At 42.6% G+C, this 19,635-nt stretch overlaps 3 protein-coding genes across 3 annotated transcripts; 2 read left to right on the top strand and 1 right to left on the bottom strand.

The window, feature by feature from the left end:
* Positions 1 to 2,901: 2,901 nt before the first annotated feature.
* On the bottom strand, positions 2,902 to 4,511 carry LOC138980699 (orexin/Hypocretin receptor type 1-like). Its single transcript, XM_070353606.1, has one exon. The coding sequence runs from the start codon at positions 4,264 to 4,266 to the stop codon at positions 2,902 to 2,904; it is 1,365 nt and encodes a 454-aa protein (XP_070209707.1). The 5' UTR covers positions 4,267 to 4,511.
* A 5,009-nt stretch (positions 4,512 to 9,520) lies between these two features.
* LOC138980161 (orexin receptor type 2-like) lies at positions 9,521 to 12,439 on the top strand. The gene has a single exon (XM_070352988.1). It carries the CDS (start codon positions 10,031 to 10,033, stop codon positions 11,321 to 11,323), a length of 1,293 nt encoding a protein of 430 aa, XP_070209089.1. The 5' UTR covers positions 9,521 to 10,030; the 3' UTR covers positions 11,324 to 12,439.
* Positions 12,440 to 14,641: 2,202 nt separating this feature from the next.
* Positions 14,642 to 16,578, top strand: LOC138980160 (orexin receptor type 2-like). The gene has a single exon (XM_070352986.1). The coding sequence runs from the start codon at positions 15,072 to 15,074 to the stop codon at positions 16,398 to 16,400; it is 1,329 nt and encodes a 442-aa protein (XP_070209087.1). The 5' UTR covers positions 14,642 to 15,071; the 3' UTR covers positions 16,401 to 16,578.
* The last annotated feature ends 3,057 nt before the right edge of the window (positions 16,579 to 19,635 follow it).

The raw sequence follows: 19,635 nt of genomic DNA, 5'->3' as shown, positions 1-19,635 counted from the left end.
TCAAAACATTACTCCAATAAAAGCGTTAGTACTCACATTCTCAATTCCAAACTTTCTGCAGCCGTTGTATACTTGATGAACAATAATCAGTTTCATTTACATAGACATAGACGGGCGGGGTGGTAAGACGTCGGCCTCTTAATCGGAAGGTCGAGGGTTCAAATCCCGGCCGCGGCCGCCTTGTGGGTTAAGTGTGGAGATTTTTCCGATCTGCCAGGTCAACTTATGTGCAGACCTGCTAGTGGCTTATCCCCCTTCGTGTGTACACGCAAGCACAAGACCAAGTGCGCACGGAAAAGATCCTGTAATCCATGTCAGAGTTCGGTGGGTTATAGAAACACGAAAATACCCAGCATGCTTCCTCCGAAAGCGGCGTATGGCTGCCTAAATGGCGGGGTAAAAACGATCATACACGTAAAATTCCACTCGTGCAAAAACACGAGTGTACGTGGGAGTCTAAGCCCATGAACGAAGAAGAAGAAGATTTACATACACATTAAATTAGTATCACAATCGCGCAACCCAAGTGTGTGCGTGTTCAGGTGTCAAAATAAGAATGCATACTATCAGAGACATACATACATCTATGTCTCTGATACTATTTATAAAGCGCATGTATCCAGGGTTTAACCTGCTTAAAGCGCTGTACAATGATTGCAAGAAATTACAACAACAACATAACATTATGTTCGGTGCAATCACACACATATCAATACATAGCACATTGCACTATAAAACATGATCACAAACACACGCGCGGACACACACACGCACTGTATAATACACATTGCACAATGATACATTATCACAAAAATATGCACTCACGCGTGTATTCAGCCACCTTCCCTTATGGCAGAATGGCCGATGTCTCTTAAGGCCTGTCCAGACTTGGACGCCGTTTTACGCTATATGCGCCGCAGGCCGTTTTGTGCGTCGCGCGGGATTTTGCCGAGTGGCCACACATCGACGACTTTTTTCACAACGCGGTATCAGTGGAGCGCAAGCGTCAAGGTCACCTGACAGGAAGGTCAACACGCTAGCGGTAATTTGCAAAGATGGCTGCGTACATACAAAACAGTGACAGTCGCATCGACTGCCACGCCGCGAACTTTGCGTCCCTGTTTTCGTATAACTTGGAAAATGTATTCCACAGGGATTCGTGGCTTCTGTATAGATCGATAAGTTCGCCGATCTGTGTCGAAGAGAATCGGTAAGCAGCCGCCATGTTGTACTAAGAGTCTACCCACAATCCACGGTTGACGTCATCGCTCTGGTTTTCTCTGATTGGTCAAATTTCCGTCGTTCTATGTCTGTGTCAGAGAAATTAGAACACGCTCTATTCTTCTGCAGATAACGCTTCGCGATCATAGCCCGCCGCGGCGTGCCGTTTTGAGCATAAGTCAAATGTGGACAGGGTCAGCCTGGAGTGTCTGGACAGGCCTTTACGTACGTGTCCGTCCCTGCCTGGATTCAAAACCCGTGACCCAAGGATCACAAGTCAAGTGCTCTACAAACTGAGCTATCAGGTCAGAGTTATTAGCCGGGCCCTTGCCCTAGGCCCTGTGTATGTACTGTTGGAAATAATTTGCACTGTGCATCTTAGCCCTGATAGACATGCGTAGTTCCTGTAAATTTAGAAGCTTCGTTTTGTGTAAAACAAATATTTCAAAAAATAAATAAATAACCCTGATTACTAAAGTTTATGCATTTGCTTACCTGATAACTGATCAACTTTCCTTTACAAATAAACAGTATTAGCATCCGCGTCAATTGCACTGGTTGGTCCGGTGTCAGAATAATGTGACTGGGTGAGACATGAAGCCTGTGCTGCGACTTCTGTCTTGTGTGTGGCGCACGTTATATGTCAAAGCGGCACCGCCCTGATATGGCCCTTCGTGGTCGGCTGGGCGTTAAGCAAAAAAAAAAACACACAAAAAACACATCGTATAAACCAACTCATGTCCAACATAGTCACTTAGACCTGTAAGCCCCTTAAATTTGATTTGACCGCGTCTTTCTTTCCAATAGATCCCCAATGCAGACATAGGGTGGTATGAGACTATATCCAATGAGATTTACCAAATTTCTGCACGTGTTTATCAGAATCTATTTCCCGATCGTCACACTTCGTTTGCAATTCCCCCCCCCCCCCCCCCATCCCCCGGCTGGGAGGTGTGAGATTTCTCCCACTTGTCTTCCAGAATAGCAAGATATCCGTTCTACCCTTGAATTTTAGAGGGTTCGCAGACTAGGATGTTTTTTTATATATATCTTTTTTTAATGTATATATATTTTTTTAATAATTTGTTTTATAATATACATTTGCTTGTCCCGACGCTTGTCCATTGTCCCAGTATATATGCTACCACACGGCCCCGTCCTTGTATTCACTGCTAATCGCAGTTGGCTCTTCTGTAAAATCGATAAGTCTGTCAGCGGAAACGAAATTCAGATGTGGATGCAGACCAGGATGTTCTTTCATATCTCGGAAGGCACGTTCATTCCTCCCCGTCAAATGATCTTTGGATCGCTCATTTCAATGCATGTACATTTACAATGCTGATTTGTGTAAGTTCTCGGAGTCCTTCACAAAACATTATGGAAATACATGTATTGGTTAAACTAATGCCGCTAACTTGTATTGGCACAGAACTGACAAAACCGTTTTTGAAAACATTTCTTACAATACGCATGATGATATATGTGTAGTGCGTCCTGGAATCCCCTTCAAAGCATTTTGTGGATTTTTTTTTTTCGGGGGGGGGGGGGGGGGGGGGGTTGGGGGTTGGGGGGGCTTTTAGTTCGAATTGGCAGCAGGGAAGCTCATTTTGTAGAGCCCTAAGTCGTGGTTCATTCTTCGTTGGGAGCCTGACTTCTTTAATCTATCCCTAAAAGTCCGAATTAATGTGATTTACAGCTCCTTAACAGACCAGCAATTTCGTAGCGTACTTTTGCCGAACACAGACTGTAGATGATTGGATTGACTACGCTATTCAACAAAAAAGATCGTGAACATATAAAGTACAAGTTAGGCTCCAGGGCTTCGAAAAATCCGGGCTTCACAGTTTCCACGCCGATAATAGCAAGGTAAGGGACATAGTTCAGTGTGAAGATCATGGTCAGAACAAACAGCATGAAGGTGGTCCGTGTAGGAAGCTTTCTTTGCTGTGGCCTGATTTTCACCGTGGATACTGTTTGGGTTTTCTGCCTGTTTTCACATAACCCTTCCCCTTGCGACACCTGGGTAGGAATGGTAACCCTAAGGAGCACCACCGACCTATCTGAATCTGCCTCGCAATCTGTTGCTGTAATCTGAATCGTATTCACGTTGGCAGTATCCTGTTCATCATGAACTGTTTTCATACCCATCGCGTTTGGCTCTTCTTGAGATTCCGTTCTGTTTTCAGAGCTGCTGTCCTCTTCGTCTGTGCTTTGGTTGTCTCTCCTTCTGATGGACGGGGCGTTTCTCCCTCGTCGTGTCTTGTGTCTCCTCAAAAACAGAGCTATCTGTATGTAAGAAATAGCCAGTGTCAGGGCACAGACGACGTACAGTATGTTCAAGGTCGCATTGAAACCTCGCAGAAACGGGGATTTGTGATAGATATCAGCGAACCCACACCCGATACCAGTGATGTTGGTGCTGGCAAATGTTCTAGTACGACTACCTACAAGAACAGAGTAGGGCACAGCTAGCGCGAGAGAAATCATACCACAAGCAACCATTGACAAGAGAACAGCTTTGAAGGTAACTGGTCTCCTAGCAGTAGCTTGACACACGGTTTTGCGCCGCGTCACTGCCACAGCCACCAGGATGAGACCTGAGAACACCGACAGGAACAGTCTGGTGGATCTGGTGGTCTTGCAGGCCCATTCTGCACGGAAGGTGTGGTAGAAGCGGATCTCAAGAATGTCTGCCGGTAGGATTAACACGTTGACCAGCAGATCACACACGCTCATGGCCAGGATGTAGGTTCTGGTGACGCTGGGTTTGAACCTCCGAAAGTACACGAGGAAGACGGTGGTGTTACCCACCAGACCCACTACTATGAGTAAAACGATGTAGGCGATGAACGGTACGAGGGCTGAAACTAGGCCAAGGTCCTTGGCATGAAGGAAGGCATCCGTGTCCGACTCGGAGTCACTGTAGCCTGCATCAATGTGACTTGATGGAAGAGGACTCTGACACTTGAGGGAGGCGTCTGTGCATTGGCTGGAGGTTTCCATGGCGTCTGAGGTCTTTGAGATCGTCTCTGAAGTCGCAGTCATGTTTTCCGGACTTCACAACTTTATTAAGCAACGAGCTGCCTTGTTGGGTATCAGAAATATAGTTTAATGTTTAAGAAGTCTTTAGTTGACATAAAAGTTGTTCTTTTCAAACTTTTGAGAGACTTCTTTCGACGACATGGATGTGTCTATGGTCTTCGTGGTACTCATTAAACGGTTATGTCTGAGGATGAAAGTCGCTTGTTCATTTCACTTGTCTCAGGCGCCAGGAGACTGGTTCCGCATTCTCTCCTTTACTCGATTACACGTGCTGTGTGCATTTAGAGCGCTAACTTCCCTTTGTTTATCAAACGCTTAAGTCCGAGTTGTTTTGAGACTTCGTACATAATCGTTTGATTCAACAGACTGCTAGAAACTATTTGTGTAGACTCGAGCAGTCTTCAGATAACATTCGAGTTATCAAGGCTGCTTTTTTGTACGCTAGAGTGCACTGTTGGAACGTAAATCATGTTGTTGTTTCGGACTGGCATACGTAATGGTCTTAATGGGACTATTTTTTGTCTTAATGACATTCACCTGAAACAAACAAACGAAGAATTAAAACACTTTTGCGTTTTCATGAACACCTTATTTTGATCAACAATTCAAGTGCGACTTTACTCGAATTTGATCAATTGACTTTACACATATTTGAAATGCATGGACAGGGAATAGAACAGATACATACTAAAAATGACTACATAAATAAAGAGCAAACACAATAAGTAATACATATATATATATATTTGTCGGTCAGCATTCCCACAGATTAACGTGTAAGAGATCACGCACAACCACGCAATGAAACAGACGAACAAACAAACCCGAAGGAAACAATAAACAAAATATTAATAATATGCTTTTCGTAAAATCAAAACAATATTAAAATTGTATAGCACGACTGACTCCAACTCACCTGTTACTGCATGGCTACAGATCGCTCTCATTTAGAGAGACATCAGAGCAAGCCACCGCTCAGAATGACACAAATTAGAAGCGACTGCTTGAGAGAAAAAAATATTTTGCCGTGTCTGGTTATCCGCATGACTAACTAATGACGTTCATAATAAAACTTAACAGCACACTCTTTCTCCTTCACATTTTCCTCATACAAAAAAAAACCAGACCCGAGAATAGGTATCGGTTTCCTTTAAAAGAACCTTCTTTTACATGCAAGCGGGTCGACTCACCGTCCAAGACCTGGTAAAGCTTTTTTTTATGGGGTAAGACTATTCTTCACTTCGACGCAGTCAAATACCAACAATCCACAGGACCCCTCTCCCCCCCCCCTCCCCCACCCCCGGATCCGGCCCCTGGTATTGCTTACTGTAGTGAGTTGTTATGTGTTGACGAATCAATTTCTTAAAAAGTCTTCGAAATTCTTCGAAAAATGCCTACTGTGCTCAGAGAGTACCCGAAATGTTCATTTACGGTGTGTCACCCGTCTCAGATCCGGTCAGGCATTTGCTTGGGATAAGGCCGTCCCTGCAGATGGACACATACCATACATGAACATTTCTGGTGCTCTCTGTGCACGGTACAGGCATATTTTTTTGAAGAATGGTAAAAGCCACTTGTGACTTGTTCAAGAACTTGATTCGTCAACACATTACAACTCACTACAGCAAGCAGTTAGGGGTTGATTGTTGGTATGTGTCAAAGTGGAGGGACGATGAGTCGATCCGTTTGCACGGGAAGGAGCGTGTCTTTAAAGACAAGAAATTCCTCCGATAGGAACTACACCCCCGTCAAAGGGAAATAACCTTCTCAGTTGGTGACAGTGAGAATGGTTATTTCCCTTTGACCAACGGGGGTGTCCGTCTATACCAGGCCTTGTATAATTTTAATCCACCAATAACTAAACAGAAACCCATTCCCGAGTCTGTTGTACTGTGTTTGTATGAGGAAATTGTGAATGGCATGGCACGAGCTTTTCCGAGAAAAAAGGAGGCAGTGGAAAACAAAGCATGAAGTCATGTCAAAATCTGACCTACATGCTGGAAACAAATTACACACACACACACCCACACACACACACACACACACACACACACACACACACACACACACCCACACACACACACACACACACACACACACACACACACACATGCTATTGTAAAGTACAGGGTAAAGGTTTTTACCAGAAATGATTATAGCAGGAAGAATGAACATCCTGACACATAAAGCACTTGGCCGCTAACAAACACACACACACACACACACACACACACACACACACACACACACACACACACACACACACACACACACACACACACACACACACACACACAAGCAAATGCAATCACACATGCAGGTAAACAGTTAAAGTAACAAGACAAGTACATTGCTCAAGTCGTGACGGGTGATCGTTTTGCGCCTAAGAACTTCCTTCTGAGTTCTCTGCAGTAATATCTGAATGAATTCCATTACACCATGCTTCAAGTTATGTTGTTTTGTATAAGGAAACCCAAAAAGCGGATGATGTGTTTTGAATAGGGCACTCAGAAGAAATTGTTTTGAGTATGAAAACACGATCGTGATACAATTCACAGGCCAAGGAAGCAATCTGTGAGTTGCATGGAGAAATCACTGCATCCCCCAATTGCACACACACACACACACACACACACATACACACACACACACACACCCACCCACACACACACACACACACACACACACACATACATACATACACACGTACAAACGTGCAGATGCTCCCAAAAGTTCAGAAATTTGTGTAACCGCCCTGGCTGTTCTGGCACTCGACGCAGCGAGTCCTCATAGAGTTGACCAGGGTGGTGAAGATCCTCTGTGGAAGCGCCTGCCACTCAGCCTGCAGCATCTAGTAGAGGTGCTGGACATCCCTGGGAGGGGGGTGGTTGCTCCTCACTTTGCGATCCAACTCATCCCAGAGGTTCTCAATCGTTGACCACCCTTGCCCTTTGGGGGCGAGCGTTGTCATCCTGGTAGACAGCCTGCGGTCCCATCTGCTGCAGTCTAGGCACAGCCAGTGGTCGAAGGATCTCATCCCGGTATCGGAGGCCAGTCAGATTACCCTGTACATGAAACAAGGGTGTTCTGTGGTGAAGGCTGAAGACCCCCCAGACCATTACAGAACCTCCACCAAAGGCCACCTTTTCTTGGACAGTGGCGTCAATGTAGCGTTCCCCTTGGCGCCTCCAGACCCTCAGTCGGTCGTCGTTGTGGTTCAGGGTGAAGCGTGATTCATCACTGAACAGGACCTGGGACCATTGCTGATGTGTCCACCTCACGTGACGTCTGCAGAAGGCGCGGCGTGCTGCCCTATGGGCTGGAGTTAAGCGTGGCCGTACACTGGGCGACGAGAACGGAGGTTAAACCCATGAAGGCGATTCCGTATGGTCTGCTGGCTGATGCTGGTGTTAGTAGCCACCCTCAGCTGCCTTCGAATAATGCTGGAAGAGGCTGTTCTTGTTTGCAAGGCAAGTCGTTCAATGAGACGATCTTCACGTGGAGTTGTCTTCTTTGGTCGCCCAGGTCTGCGTCTCTCCTGGACCCTCCCAGTGGTTGGAAAACGTTGAATCAGTCTGACAATGACCAAGATGGACACGTGAAGTCGCCTGGCCACTTCTCGCATGGGGACACCATCTTGGAACCATGCAACAGCTCGTCCCCTCTCAAACTCGTTCAATTTTCGTGGTGGAGGCATTGTCAGATAATGCCTAATACTAGTGGTATGTCTTCGCAAAAAGCCAAGCAAGTGACAGCATCTCACACATAAACAGCAGTGCTTGCACGTGCATAATGGTTTTTCCATGTGGCTTGTGCAATGTGTTCGGGCTGAACGGTCCAAAACAAGGTCCTTTTTCGCAAGTTTCCGCTTTTTCTTTTGCTACCAAGCTCAGTAGTAGAGAACCCCGTGCAATTGTCCCACTAACACAACATCGCCCACTTACAGCTGAACAAGAATTCATAACAATTTGGTTTGACTGAGAAATAAATAACAGTAGCGAACTGATTTTATTGAGCACCTGTTTACTCATAGTGATCCTTAACTTTTTGTGAGTAGTGTAGAAAGCTTTGTACTTCGACATCCCAACCCCACAACACCCTTTTACTATAAACATGTGCTTTCGTGAATAAAACATTCTGATTCTGATATAATCTTACCCGCTTAATCAGCTCTACTTACATTTCAAAAGCTTGGGTCGAGTTGTCAATGTTCATCATTTTCCTTCCTTCACTAACCAGCTGACGCAAAATGAGATATTCACCCCTACTTCTTCGTCTTCTTCTTCTTCTTCGTTCATGGGCTTAGACTCCCACGTTCACTCATGTTTTTAGCACCAGTGGATTTGTACGTGTATGGCCGTTTTTACCGCGCCATTCATGCAGCATACGCCGATTTCGGGGGAAGCATGCTGGGTATTTTCGTGTTTCTATAACCCACCGAACTCTGACATGGATTACAGGATATTTTCCGTGCGCACTTGGCCTTGTGCTTGCGTGTACACACGAAGGGGTTAAGTCACTAGCAGGTCTGCACATACGTTGACCTGGGAGATCGGAAAAATCTCCACTCTTAACCCACCAGGCGGCAGCGACCGGGATTCGAACTCACGACCTCCCGATTGGAAGGCCGACGTCTTACCACCACGCCACTGCGCTCGTCTCACCCCTACTTAATGTAATGCATATATTTTCCTCGAACACCGTTCACAGAGTTGGTGCTGAATAGCACTAAACAGGACGACATGACAAGGAAAGTTCACGCCACATGAGGGAAACTCTTTCTCAATTTGACGAGGACCAAGTCACATTCAGCCGTCGACGCTTAATACTTCAAAAGCTGACAGCAGTTGCAGGTTCAAGCAACATGCCAACACTAACCTAATCTTTCTTGGACAGAAGGTGAGCAGAGTATTTATTTTAATTGCCATGTCTTGAAATCCGTCTTATTGCATTCCTTATCAGAAAAATGGTTATTGTACTAGCTGTATCTCCATTGTAGAACTGTTTTTGTTTTGATATGTTGCAGAACACACACACACACACACACACACACACACACACACACACACACACACACACACACACACAAACACACATACCCATTATGAACAAACCAACATATGTAAATAAATTACCATACAGACTGATACATTAATCAATAGATTACTACATAAATGATACTATTCCATATGTTATCTTAAAGATAAGGCTAAAAATATCCAAACTGAAAGAACTATTATTTATCTTGAACAGGTCTCATTTGTGGATGTATCAGAGCAGTAACTGTTCTCTCAGACAGGCGCAAACGCTTCAGAGATGGTTTTACTCTGATTCAGTTGAAACATCATCACTACATATTTTGCATCAATCTGTTGAGTACGACCTGACACAAGCACATGCCCGTCTCTCTCCTTCTGGTTGAGTAATAACCAGGACTGGAAGCGTATTAGTCCATCTCTCGTCATCTGGTTGAGTATACAAGCCAAGACCGCAAGCAAACTCAGACTCTCTTAATTCCTATGGTCGAGTCATACCAAAGACAGCAAGCGTATGTGCGTCTCTGTACCCCTAGTTGAGTAAAACCCAAGACTGCAAGAGTCAATTTCTCTTCTTCTGATTTGGCAAGGTATAAACGACAACATTCAAAGGCGATAGACAAGAAGAAGAACGACAACCTTCCACTTAAGTTTAAACAGTCGTTAGCAGAAACGTGTTTTTTTTTCACACACTCGAATTTATTCCGTCACCACCATCAGAAACGAGAATAATGGCCCTTGACGAAAACGGCTATACTGACTCGGAAGTTGAAGAATACTTGCGCGCAAAGAACACTGCTTTTACTTTTGCGCTGATCCCAACAATCGTCTACATCGTGGTCCTGATGGTAGTGGGCCTGGTGGGTAACACCATTGTGTTCATCGTGTACTACAAGAGGTTCAAACCCAGTGTTGTGAGGACTTACATTCTGGCCATCAGTGTGTGCGACTTGCTGACCAACATCCTAGTGTTGCCGGCTGACGCCTTTGAAATTCGATTCCACTACACCTATCATTCTGACTTTGCTTGCAAAATGACCAGAACAGTTCGAGTGTATCTGGTGCTTCTGTCTGGCCTCATTCTAGTTGCTGTGGCTTACGTTCGTCAGAAAACAATCTGCCAGCTGCACGAAAGCTCGCCTATCCGGTTCAACAAAGTGTATCTCTCCTTGGTGCTCTGCTGCTTCGTTGCATTTGTTCTATCGGTTCCTTACTTCATCCTCACAGGAAGCAGCATGAGGGCGCTGAAAGGTACAAATATTACGGGGGTAGCCTGTGGAATAGCAAATGAACACTACCATTCTACATTCCACTCTGTTTTCCAAGCGATCTTAAACACAGTGTATGTGATAGGCGTCCTCATTATGGGAATAGCCTATGCGAGAATAGCTCGATTTCTCTGGCTTTACAAGCGCGAAGCAAACACAGTGCGAATTACTAAAGTTGGCAAGACGTCTTACGAGAATGGACGAGAGCCATCAGCCACAGTAAACGAAGATGCAGGACGAGGACACACTGTCGACACACACGTGGTACCGGAAGATTACACGAATTCTTCGGTCGTTTCTGAGCTCGCCGAGACAGAGTTACACGCGGAGAAAGACACAGACCGGAATCCTTCAGCACCCAATATGCCTTCGAGTTTACCACGAGGAACCTTTGCCACAAATTCCACCTTACCACGATCGCAGACTCGTCATACGCAGGCCTCGAAGACATTGGCAACGAGGGCTGGTTTTCAGATTAAACGTGTTCCTGCTCGAACTACGTACATGCTATTCATTCTGACTGTTGTATTTACCTTAAATTTCTTGCCTTATCTTGTCTTCATCACTATTGACTTAGTCAACCCAGGGATCATGACGGGATTGAATGTAAATCTAACTGGCATTTTTACCCGATCTTTCTTGCTAAACAGTGCTATCAATCCAATTGTTTACTGCTTTTGTTCTGCCAAAGTTAGACAAGAGTGTCTTCTTCTCTTAAGGAGCTGCAGGCGAGCTTCAATATCACGTCGTCTGTGATAGATTGGGACCTAACATACTGCACCCTTTGTTATCCAACGTAACATTTTATATCTGTGTTATATAGAATAACAGTTCAATAACATGAAAGCACTAATCTTGGCTACCTGATTGAAGATTTACAGCTTACTATGACCATGTGACAGCCGCTCAATTAATGGTACCACCAAAGTAAATACACCTGTACAAGTTTTAAGGTTTTTGATACACAAATCTACACAATTTCAGAATAAGCAAACTAACTACTTTTTACGCGGGGGAAAATATGTTATTAACCAATCAAATCAGTTTAATAATGTACTTAAAGTTGACGTCCTAGGCATTCCAAGCGTTACTTCAGAAGTTACGCAACCTTCCGAAAATATTGTTTTCAACATCCATACGAGTGTGGACTTGAGTTTAAAAAATGCATGACTTCGTATTCAGACAGACACGACGCCCTAACACTCACTGTCTATAAGTTTCTTTTCAATGTGAAGTCTTGTGTACATTTTAGATTCATATTAGCACATTTGGAAGAAATAACATCCTTAACGATATTCACAAATCTCCCTGCGGTCAACCATTCAACGTGCAACACTGTTGCATCGAAAATCGGCAATAATGTGTCGATAGTGTTTACAACATCAGCAAATGGACACTAGAGTCCTTAATCTATTGAAAGTGTGACCTTCCATCAGTTGTAGCAAGCATGTTGAGTCTGCATGCCTATGATGGTGTGTAAAACGCTCTTCAAAAAGTTGTTCATTTTCAGCACAAATTCTAAGATTATCAGAAAATGAGTGGCATGTAGGTCTATTTTTTTTAGTTTAATGTTTTTAATTTATTAATTTACTGCTAAAGGATAGCGCATTGTGTCGTGTAACCCGTCACAACAGAATAAACCTACCGTGTTCAGCCTCTATAACTGCTTTGCCACTAATCAGTGCCTGACACAATAAGAATCGTATTAAGATGCTTGATATCCATACACAATAAAATGCACTGGATATGTTCATTGATAGATCCTTCCGCTATTTAAAAATTGCTTTAATTGCATTTTGTTATTTCGTATTCATGTCTATAATATGGTTAGCATACACATAGACCTTCTGGAGAAAGAGAGAGAGAGAACTCGAACTCGAATTCGAACTCGAAAACTTTATTACAGCTAGTCCCTACTATAATACACACATGAAACGAAGAACAAGTATGAAGAATAAAAAAAGAAATCAAATAAAACACAATCATTTAGGGAAAAGTATAACAAACAATAGTGTGCTTGTGGAAGCATATTATACATTTTCTCTTTTACGCACCCTCGCACACACTCGCACAAATTGTACACCGACTTAGTCGTTAGAGAGGTGCTTTTGGAGCTGTCTTTTAAAAGAAGATAATGACAGACATGACCTAATATTTACAGGTAGTGAATTCCAAAGGAACACACCAGAATAAGACAAACTAGTTTTAAACGAGAGAGAGAGAAATAGACACAGAGAGAGACAGAAAGAGAGACAGAGAGAGAGAGAGAGAGACACAGACACAGAGAGACACAGAGACACAAGAGACACAGAGAGACAGAGACAGAGAGAGAGAGAGAGAGAGACTGCACGTCCGTGTGTGTGTGTACGTGCGTGACTGTCTGTCTGTCTGTCATTTCGTGTTGCTTTTAACTGTGTCCTGTTTGACTCAAGACCCATAAGCTTCAAATACGAGTGTTGCCACATCTGATATGAGCAACTAGTCCAATTAAATTGACAGGAAAAGAGTGTCTCTCAAAACTAGCAAAATATGGCGTTACATGACTTCGGGAATGACTCACCTAGAGTACTTTCCTGCTGCTCCAAAATGTTTGAGGGCTCTTGACGAAAACATTACTTTCCTGCTTTGAATTGCTCAGTGCTCAACTTCGCTCTGTGTCATTGAGATGGCTCTTTCCCACTACAATCACACATCAGCTGTTTCGAGGGCTTCGGCACGGGTGACAATGTAGGACCAGTTCTGCTTACGCTTTTCACATCTGTTGATAATTCATTTATTTTGATAAAAGAGAAAACTTAGTGTCCCCCCCAAAACACACACACACACACACACACACACACACACACACACACACACACACACACACACGTACGCACGCACGCACTCACGCACATACACACACACTCTCTCTCTCTCTCTCTCTCTCTCTCTCTCTCTCACACACACACACACACACACACACACACACACACACACATCCCCACACACACATCCCCTATTTTCATCCTTCGTTGATCTTGATATTTGACGAGGATTTATCAGACGTGTGTTATGCTTGGGGACCATCGAAACCTGAACATATGTGATTTACAATTTAAGCTTCACGGACAATGAAAATATTGATCATTTTTTGATTTTTAGGTCTCGAACCCCAAAGGTCTTGACATTTAAAATGGTAAATGCTTGCGGTAAGATAAGAGTAAATAAGTTGTGATACTTTTCATAATTGAATCCCCCCCCCCTGTGTGTTTGTGTGTGGGTAACTTGGTGTGGGTATATATGTGTGTGTCCGTCTGTCTGTGTGTCTGTGTGTCTGTGACTGTGTGTGTGTGTGTGTGTGTGTGTGTGTGTGTGTGTGTGTGTGTGTGTGTGTGTGTGTGTGTGTGTGTGTGTGTGTGTGTGTGTGTGTGTGTGTGTGTGTGTGTGTGTGTGTGTGTGTGTGTGTGTGTGTGTGTGTGTGTGTGTGTGTGTGTGTGTGTAGTATTGCGTCTTCACAAACAACAAGGAAATGGCCGCAAGTAGACGGGTTTTAACAGTGTATCTCACATTAGTGACTTCAAGGTTTCATTTTGAACAAAGAGAATCATTAATTAGCGAAATGAATGCGTCCAGTTATCGAGCTTTAACTAAAAAGCTATACTTGAGTTGATGTAAGAACAGATTTTGCCATTTGAGTCTCTTATGTTTTGCATACTGCGTGTTAATATTCAATCGGCTCAAGCTGCTTTCTGCTGACGTTTCCGCGCCAATTTCCTGACGTTCAAACAGGTAACTAAAGAGACCTTTTTTCAAACATAGTCCATTCATTGACCACCCCAACTCTCTCTCTCTCTCTCTCTCTCTCTCTCTCTCTCTCTCTCTCTCTCTCTCTCTCTCTCTCTCTCTGGATGTAAAAAAGCACCTGTTTGCTTATGCCACTACCCTCGTAAATAAAGAATTTGTCATTGTCATTGTCATTGTCTCTCTCTCTCTCTCTCTCTCTCTCTCTCTCTCTCACACACACACACTCCATCTCTTTCGCAAGCGCGCGCGTGTGAGCGTTTGTTGATACATGACCAGTGTGTTCGATGTGTGTGTGTGTGTGTGTGGGTGTTTGTGTGTGAGGTGTTTGTGTGTGTGTGTGTGTGTGTGTGTATATGTGCGGGTGTGCGAGTGTGTATAATGTATTTGTTGACTCATATCCCGGTGTGCATTTTTGTGCTTCTGTGTCTGATTGTTCTGTCTCTCTTTCTGTCTGTCTCTGTTTCTGTCTGTCTGTCTCTCTGCGAAGATATTTAACATCAATTAAAAAAAAAATCTTGAAAAGTAGTATTGCAGCTCATATTATTTTTCTTATTTTAAGGATAATGTTCACTAGACCTGCAGAGATTAATGTGTATGTATGTGGGTGTTTTTTAAAAAACTATACTCACAATGTTGAATATAATTGTGTTTCATTCTAGGCAAGAAAATGCAGCAGTATTAAAACAAAACGTCGTTGACATCCGCATTTCACCAAACAATAATGCCCGGAAGATCGCCGACAATTTTGACCAGTCGATTGCGTCATGATGACGTCACCACAGAAGCCCACACACTGGATAGCGGCTCATTATTCAATGTGAATGAATTTCTCAATCAGAAAAATGTAGAGTTTGTTATCGCTTCAGGATCAACCATCGCATTCCTTGTCACTTTGATGCTAGCGGGTCTGGTGGGTAACACACTTGTCTTCATTGTGTACTACAAGAGGTTCAAACCAAGTGTTACAAGAACTTACATTCTGGCCATGAGCGTGTGTGACTTTATCATCAATATCTTGGTCATACCGTTGCAGCTTGTGGAGATACGTTACAGCGCCACATTTGACTCTGAGTGGGGTTGCAAGATGTCCAGAAGTACTAGCATTTTCCTGGTCCTGTTCTCTGCTGCATTATTGGTTGCTGTGTCCATCGACAGACAGACAGTGATCTGTAGCTTGCGACACAGCTTGCAGTTTTCGTTAAAAGCTGCCTACATCTCTATCCTTCTCTGCGGCGTTGCTTCGTTCGTTCTGTCAGTGCCCTATGCTGTGATAACTGGTAAGAGCAAACGAAGTTTCGTGGACTCAAACATTACTGGAGGTCAGTGTTCAGTCAGTGATGAATACACGGGTTCTGCTTCCGTCATTGTTTTTGACGTCACGATCGTTTTTGCGTATGTGCTGTGTGTCGTCATCATGAGCGTGTTGTATGGGAGAATAGTGCGTCATCTGTGGCACCACAAGAAAACTACTGCAACCATTACGGCACGAGGTACACCTCGAAGAGCTGACTGGTGGGTTTATTTCAAGAAGAACCGTTCAGACACCAGAGACAAAGACGGGTTGACATTGGAGATAAACGTGGATTATGCTGACGGTGCCACTGTATCATGCCATGTCGAAGAACCTAGCTCGGCTCGTCTGCTGTCACAGGAAGCAAAACACAATGATAAAGCGGCGAACGAAGAACAAGCAATACCCATCTCCGAAACAGACATTACCACATCTTTCTCCCAACCTGAGCAAAGTTTAAACCAGCAGCTGACAGTTAAAACCACAGAGGTCAGAGGACAAGTCAAGGACATTCCCTCACGCACAACCGTTATGCTGTTCGTTCTGACCGTGGTGTTCGTTCTGAATTACCTCCCTTACCTCATCATTAAAATCCAGGAGCAGGCATCTTCTAAAGAATCGTTACGGTCTGTTGAGCCAAACTGGCGCATGATTGGTCTGCGTTCCTTTTACGTCAATAGCGCTGTCAACCCTCTTGTGTACAGTTTCTGTTCGGTCAGATTTCGCTTTGAGTGTCGCCATCTACTTTGCGGCATATAGATTCTAATGTAAATTTCAATGGAAGTTTCCTTCGATTTTTGTATCAAGGACACGTACGCTGCAGACAAAACAAATGCACATTTATTCAAGCAATGATATCGAAGCAAAGCGGACACACGGCAAACAAATGTAATGTGTGTGTGTGTGTGTGTGTGTGTGTGTGTGTGTGTGTGTGTGTGTGTGTGTGTGTGTGTGTGTGTGTGTGTCACTGTGTGTGTGTGGGTGGGAGGGGGGAGGGTTAGGCTGTACTTGGATAGTGTGGTACTCAAAAAGTGTAAAGCCGGACCTACATAACGTTAGCAATTTGCAATAGATTTGAACTGGTTTTGTTTAGCTCGATTAGATTAACTATTTTTTAGTGTCCAGGCGAATAACGTTTTTGTTAAATTATGTTAAGAGTTTTAAACGTAATAATGCCTTCTTTATTTTCATCCTTATATTCTTGGTTTAAACAATGTTTATTCATATTTGACATGTTCAGGAAATGTACATCGACATAAGGTGAAAACAACAACAAACCTACGGCTTATGGTGGTGTCTTCAAACACATTTACAAGAAGAATCTTTATATTTTCGTTTAACCTTCGCCGTAGGTCGCTAAAAACATTCTTTGCAGCACGTCGTGAGTACCCATGTAACCATACTTCTTAAAGAAGGAAAAGCATGCACGGGTAAACAAAAAAACAAAAAACAAAAAATACAGAAATCAGGCGTTTCATTGAATTAGATTATCAAACTAAATATATTTCCGATTTTGTACTTACATTTATCTTTTACGTGTGTAATTACGCACCAAGTTAATTCTTACCTGAAATAAACAGGAACCATAACTCAGCTTTTATTTTGACATCGAACCCACAATTATCTCCCTTACACTGTTAGAAGTATGGTTACATTGTGTCTCACGACGTGCTGCGAAGATAGTCGATGTTTGACCTTTGTTTATTTAATTACCTGTCAATCAATTTTAATGCGGGTTTAGGAGATAATAGATTTTTAGGTGTTTGAGGCATTTCCAAAAGCTCATTACAGAATTCCACCTAGTTTTCGAGATATTCGCAATTAAAGTCCGGACTGTTACTAAAGTACTGGCGAATATGGTATTTTCGTCCTTATATGTGTGCCAACTTCCATTTTACCAAGGAACACTAATGTAAGAGTGCTAGCTTTCTTCTGGCGTTACTCAAACACACAGTATCTTCTTTTTTTACCTGCATATTTGTTGCACTGACGTTGAGTTATATATGCTTATTTTGTCTTCTCCGAACTTTGTTATATTGACCGTTTTAATTTATTTTGTTTTTTTAAGTAATATATTACATGTATTATATTTTTGTGTGTGAGTAACGTTGCTTTTGTGTTAGCTTGACATCAAACCCAATGGATCTGTTGAACCGTATAACAAACAAACAAAAAAATAACAAAAACAACTTGTTACATAAAAATGTCATTATTGTAAGTGTGGGATTATGTGCATTGTGAGGAAGTAAACTCTATGCTGTTAAAGATGTAATTTGAATGTACAGTTCTCAAGAATAAAAAAAACAAAACAAGAAAGGTAGGTTGTTGGAACGTTTGTTATTGACACAACAATACGTTACATTCACAAATATATCGACCCAACGGTCTTTGAAGTGCGTATGCAAACAATGAGACATCATTCATTTGCTTGGGACTTTCCCAACAAGCGGCCGAAACATTCGATCAAGCTAAGTTCTTGTTACTCATTGTTTGTCTGTGCACTTTAAAGACCGTTGGGTCGATATATGTGTGAATGTAACGTATTGTTGTGTCAATAACAAACGTCTTGGTTTTTTTATTCTAAATGTTGGAACGTTGGCAGTCTCTTTGGTTATGGATTATTTCTCAAGAGATGAAACTGATTTGTGTAATAAATGCTGTCAATATGTCTTCATATGTCATCATGTGAGATAAGATAAGATAAGATAAGATAAGATAAGATAAGATAAGATAAGATAAGATAAGATACGATAAGATAAGATAAGACTAGATAAGATAAAAACCAGATAAGAAAATAAACGACAGGCAAGACGAGACGTGATGTGACGTGACGTTACGTGACGTGACGTTTTTTTTGGTTGTGTTTTTGCTTAACGCCCAGCCCACCACGAAGGGGCATATCAGGGCGGTGCTGCTTTGACATATAACGTGCGCCACACACAAGACAGAAGTCACAGCACAGGCTTCATGTCTCACCCAGTCACATTATTTTGACACCGGGGTTCGAACCCACGACCTCCCGATCACGGGGCGGACGCCTTACCACTATGCCAACCGTGCCGGTTATGACGTGACGTAACAAGAGAAGTCAAGACAAGACAGGACAAGACAAGACAAAGATACGATAAGATAAGAAAAGTTAGGATGAAATAAAATGAAATAAGATAAAGTAAGAATACATAACGTTACGTAGCATAAAATAACTTAACATAACAAAACATAACATGACATAACATACGATATGATACTTTTTACATTTAGTCAAGTTTTGACTAAATGTTTTAACATAGAGGGGGAATCGAGAAGAGGGTCGTGGTGTGTGTGTGTGTGTGTGTGTGTGTGTGTGTGTGTGTGTGTGTGTGTGTGTGTGTGTGTGTGCGTGTGTGTGTGTGTGCGTGTGTGTGTGTGTGTGTGTGTGTGTGTGTCTGTCTGTCTGTCTGTCTGTCTGTCTGTGCGTGTGTGTGTGTAGAGCGATTCAGACCAAACTACTGGACCGATCTTTATGAAATTTGACATGAGAGTTCCTGGGAATGATATCCCCGGATTTTTTTGATTTTTTTTTTCGATAAATACTTTTGATGACGTCATATCCGGCTTTTTGTAAAAGTTGAGGCGGCACTGTTACGCCCTCATTTTTCAATCAAATTGATTGAAATTTTTGTAAAGCAATCTTCGACGAAGGCCGGACTTCGGTATTGCATTTCAGCTTGGTGGCTTAAAAACTAATCAATGACTTTGGTCATTAAATATCTGAAAATTGTAATAATTGTTTTTTATATAAAACAATCCAAATTTACGTTCATCTTATTCTACATCATTTCCTGATTCCAAAAACATATAATTATGTTATATTTGGATTAAAAACAAGCTCTGAAAATTAAAAATATAAAAATTATGATCAACATTAAATTTCCGAAATCGATTTAAAAACAATTTCATCTTATTCCTTGTCGGTTCCTGATTCTAAAACCATATAGATATGATATGTTTGGAC

This window comes from Littorina saxatilis, linkage group LG11 (genome assembly GCF_037325665.1).
Source record: "Littorina saxatilis isolate snail1 linkage group LG11, US_GU_Lsax_2.0, whole genome shotgun sequence".
Taxonomy (NCBI): domain Eukaryota; kingdom Metazoa; phylum Mollusca; class Gastropoda; order Littorinimorpha; family Littorinidae; genus Littorina; species Littorina saxatilis.
Note: the sequence above shows the minus strand (reverse complement) of the source record. Positions and strands in the feature narration are given on the sequence as shown.

Excerpts from the sequence above, each read along its gene's own strand:
- LOC138980699 (XM_070353606.1), bottom strand. The coding sequence starts at position 4,266 with ATGACTGCGACTTCAGAGACGATCTCAAAGACCTCAGACGCCATGGAA.
- LOC138980161 (XM_070352988.1), top strand. The coding sequence starts at position 10,031 with ATGGCCCTTGACGAAAACGGCTATACTGACTCGGAAGTTGAAGAATAC.
- LOC138980160 (XM_070352986.1), top strand. The coding sequence starts at position 15,072 with ATGCCCGGAAGATCGCCGACAATTTTGACCAGTCGATTGCGTCATGAT.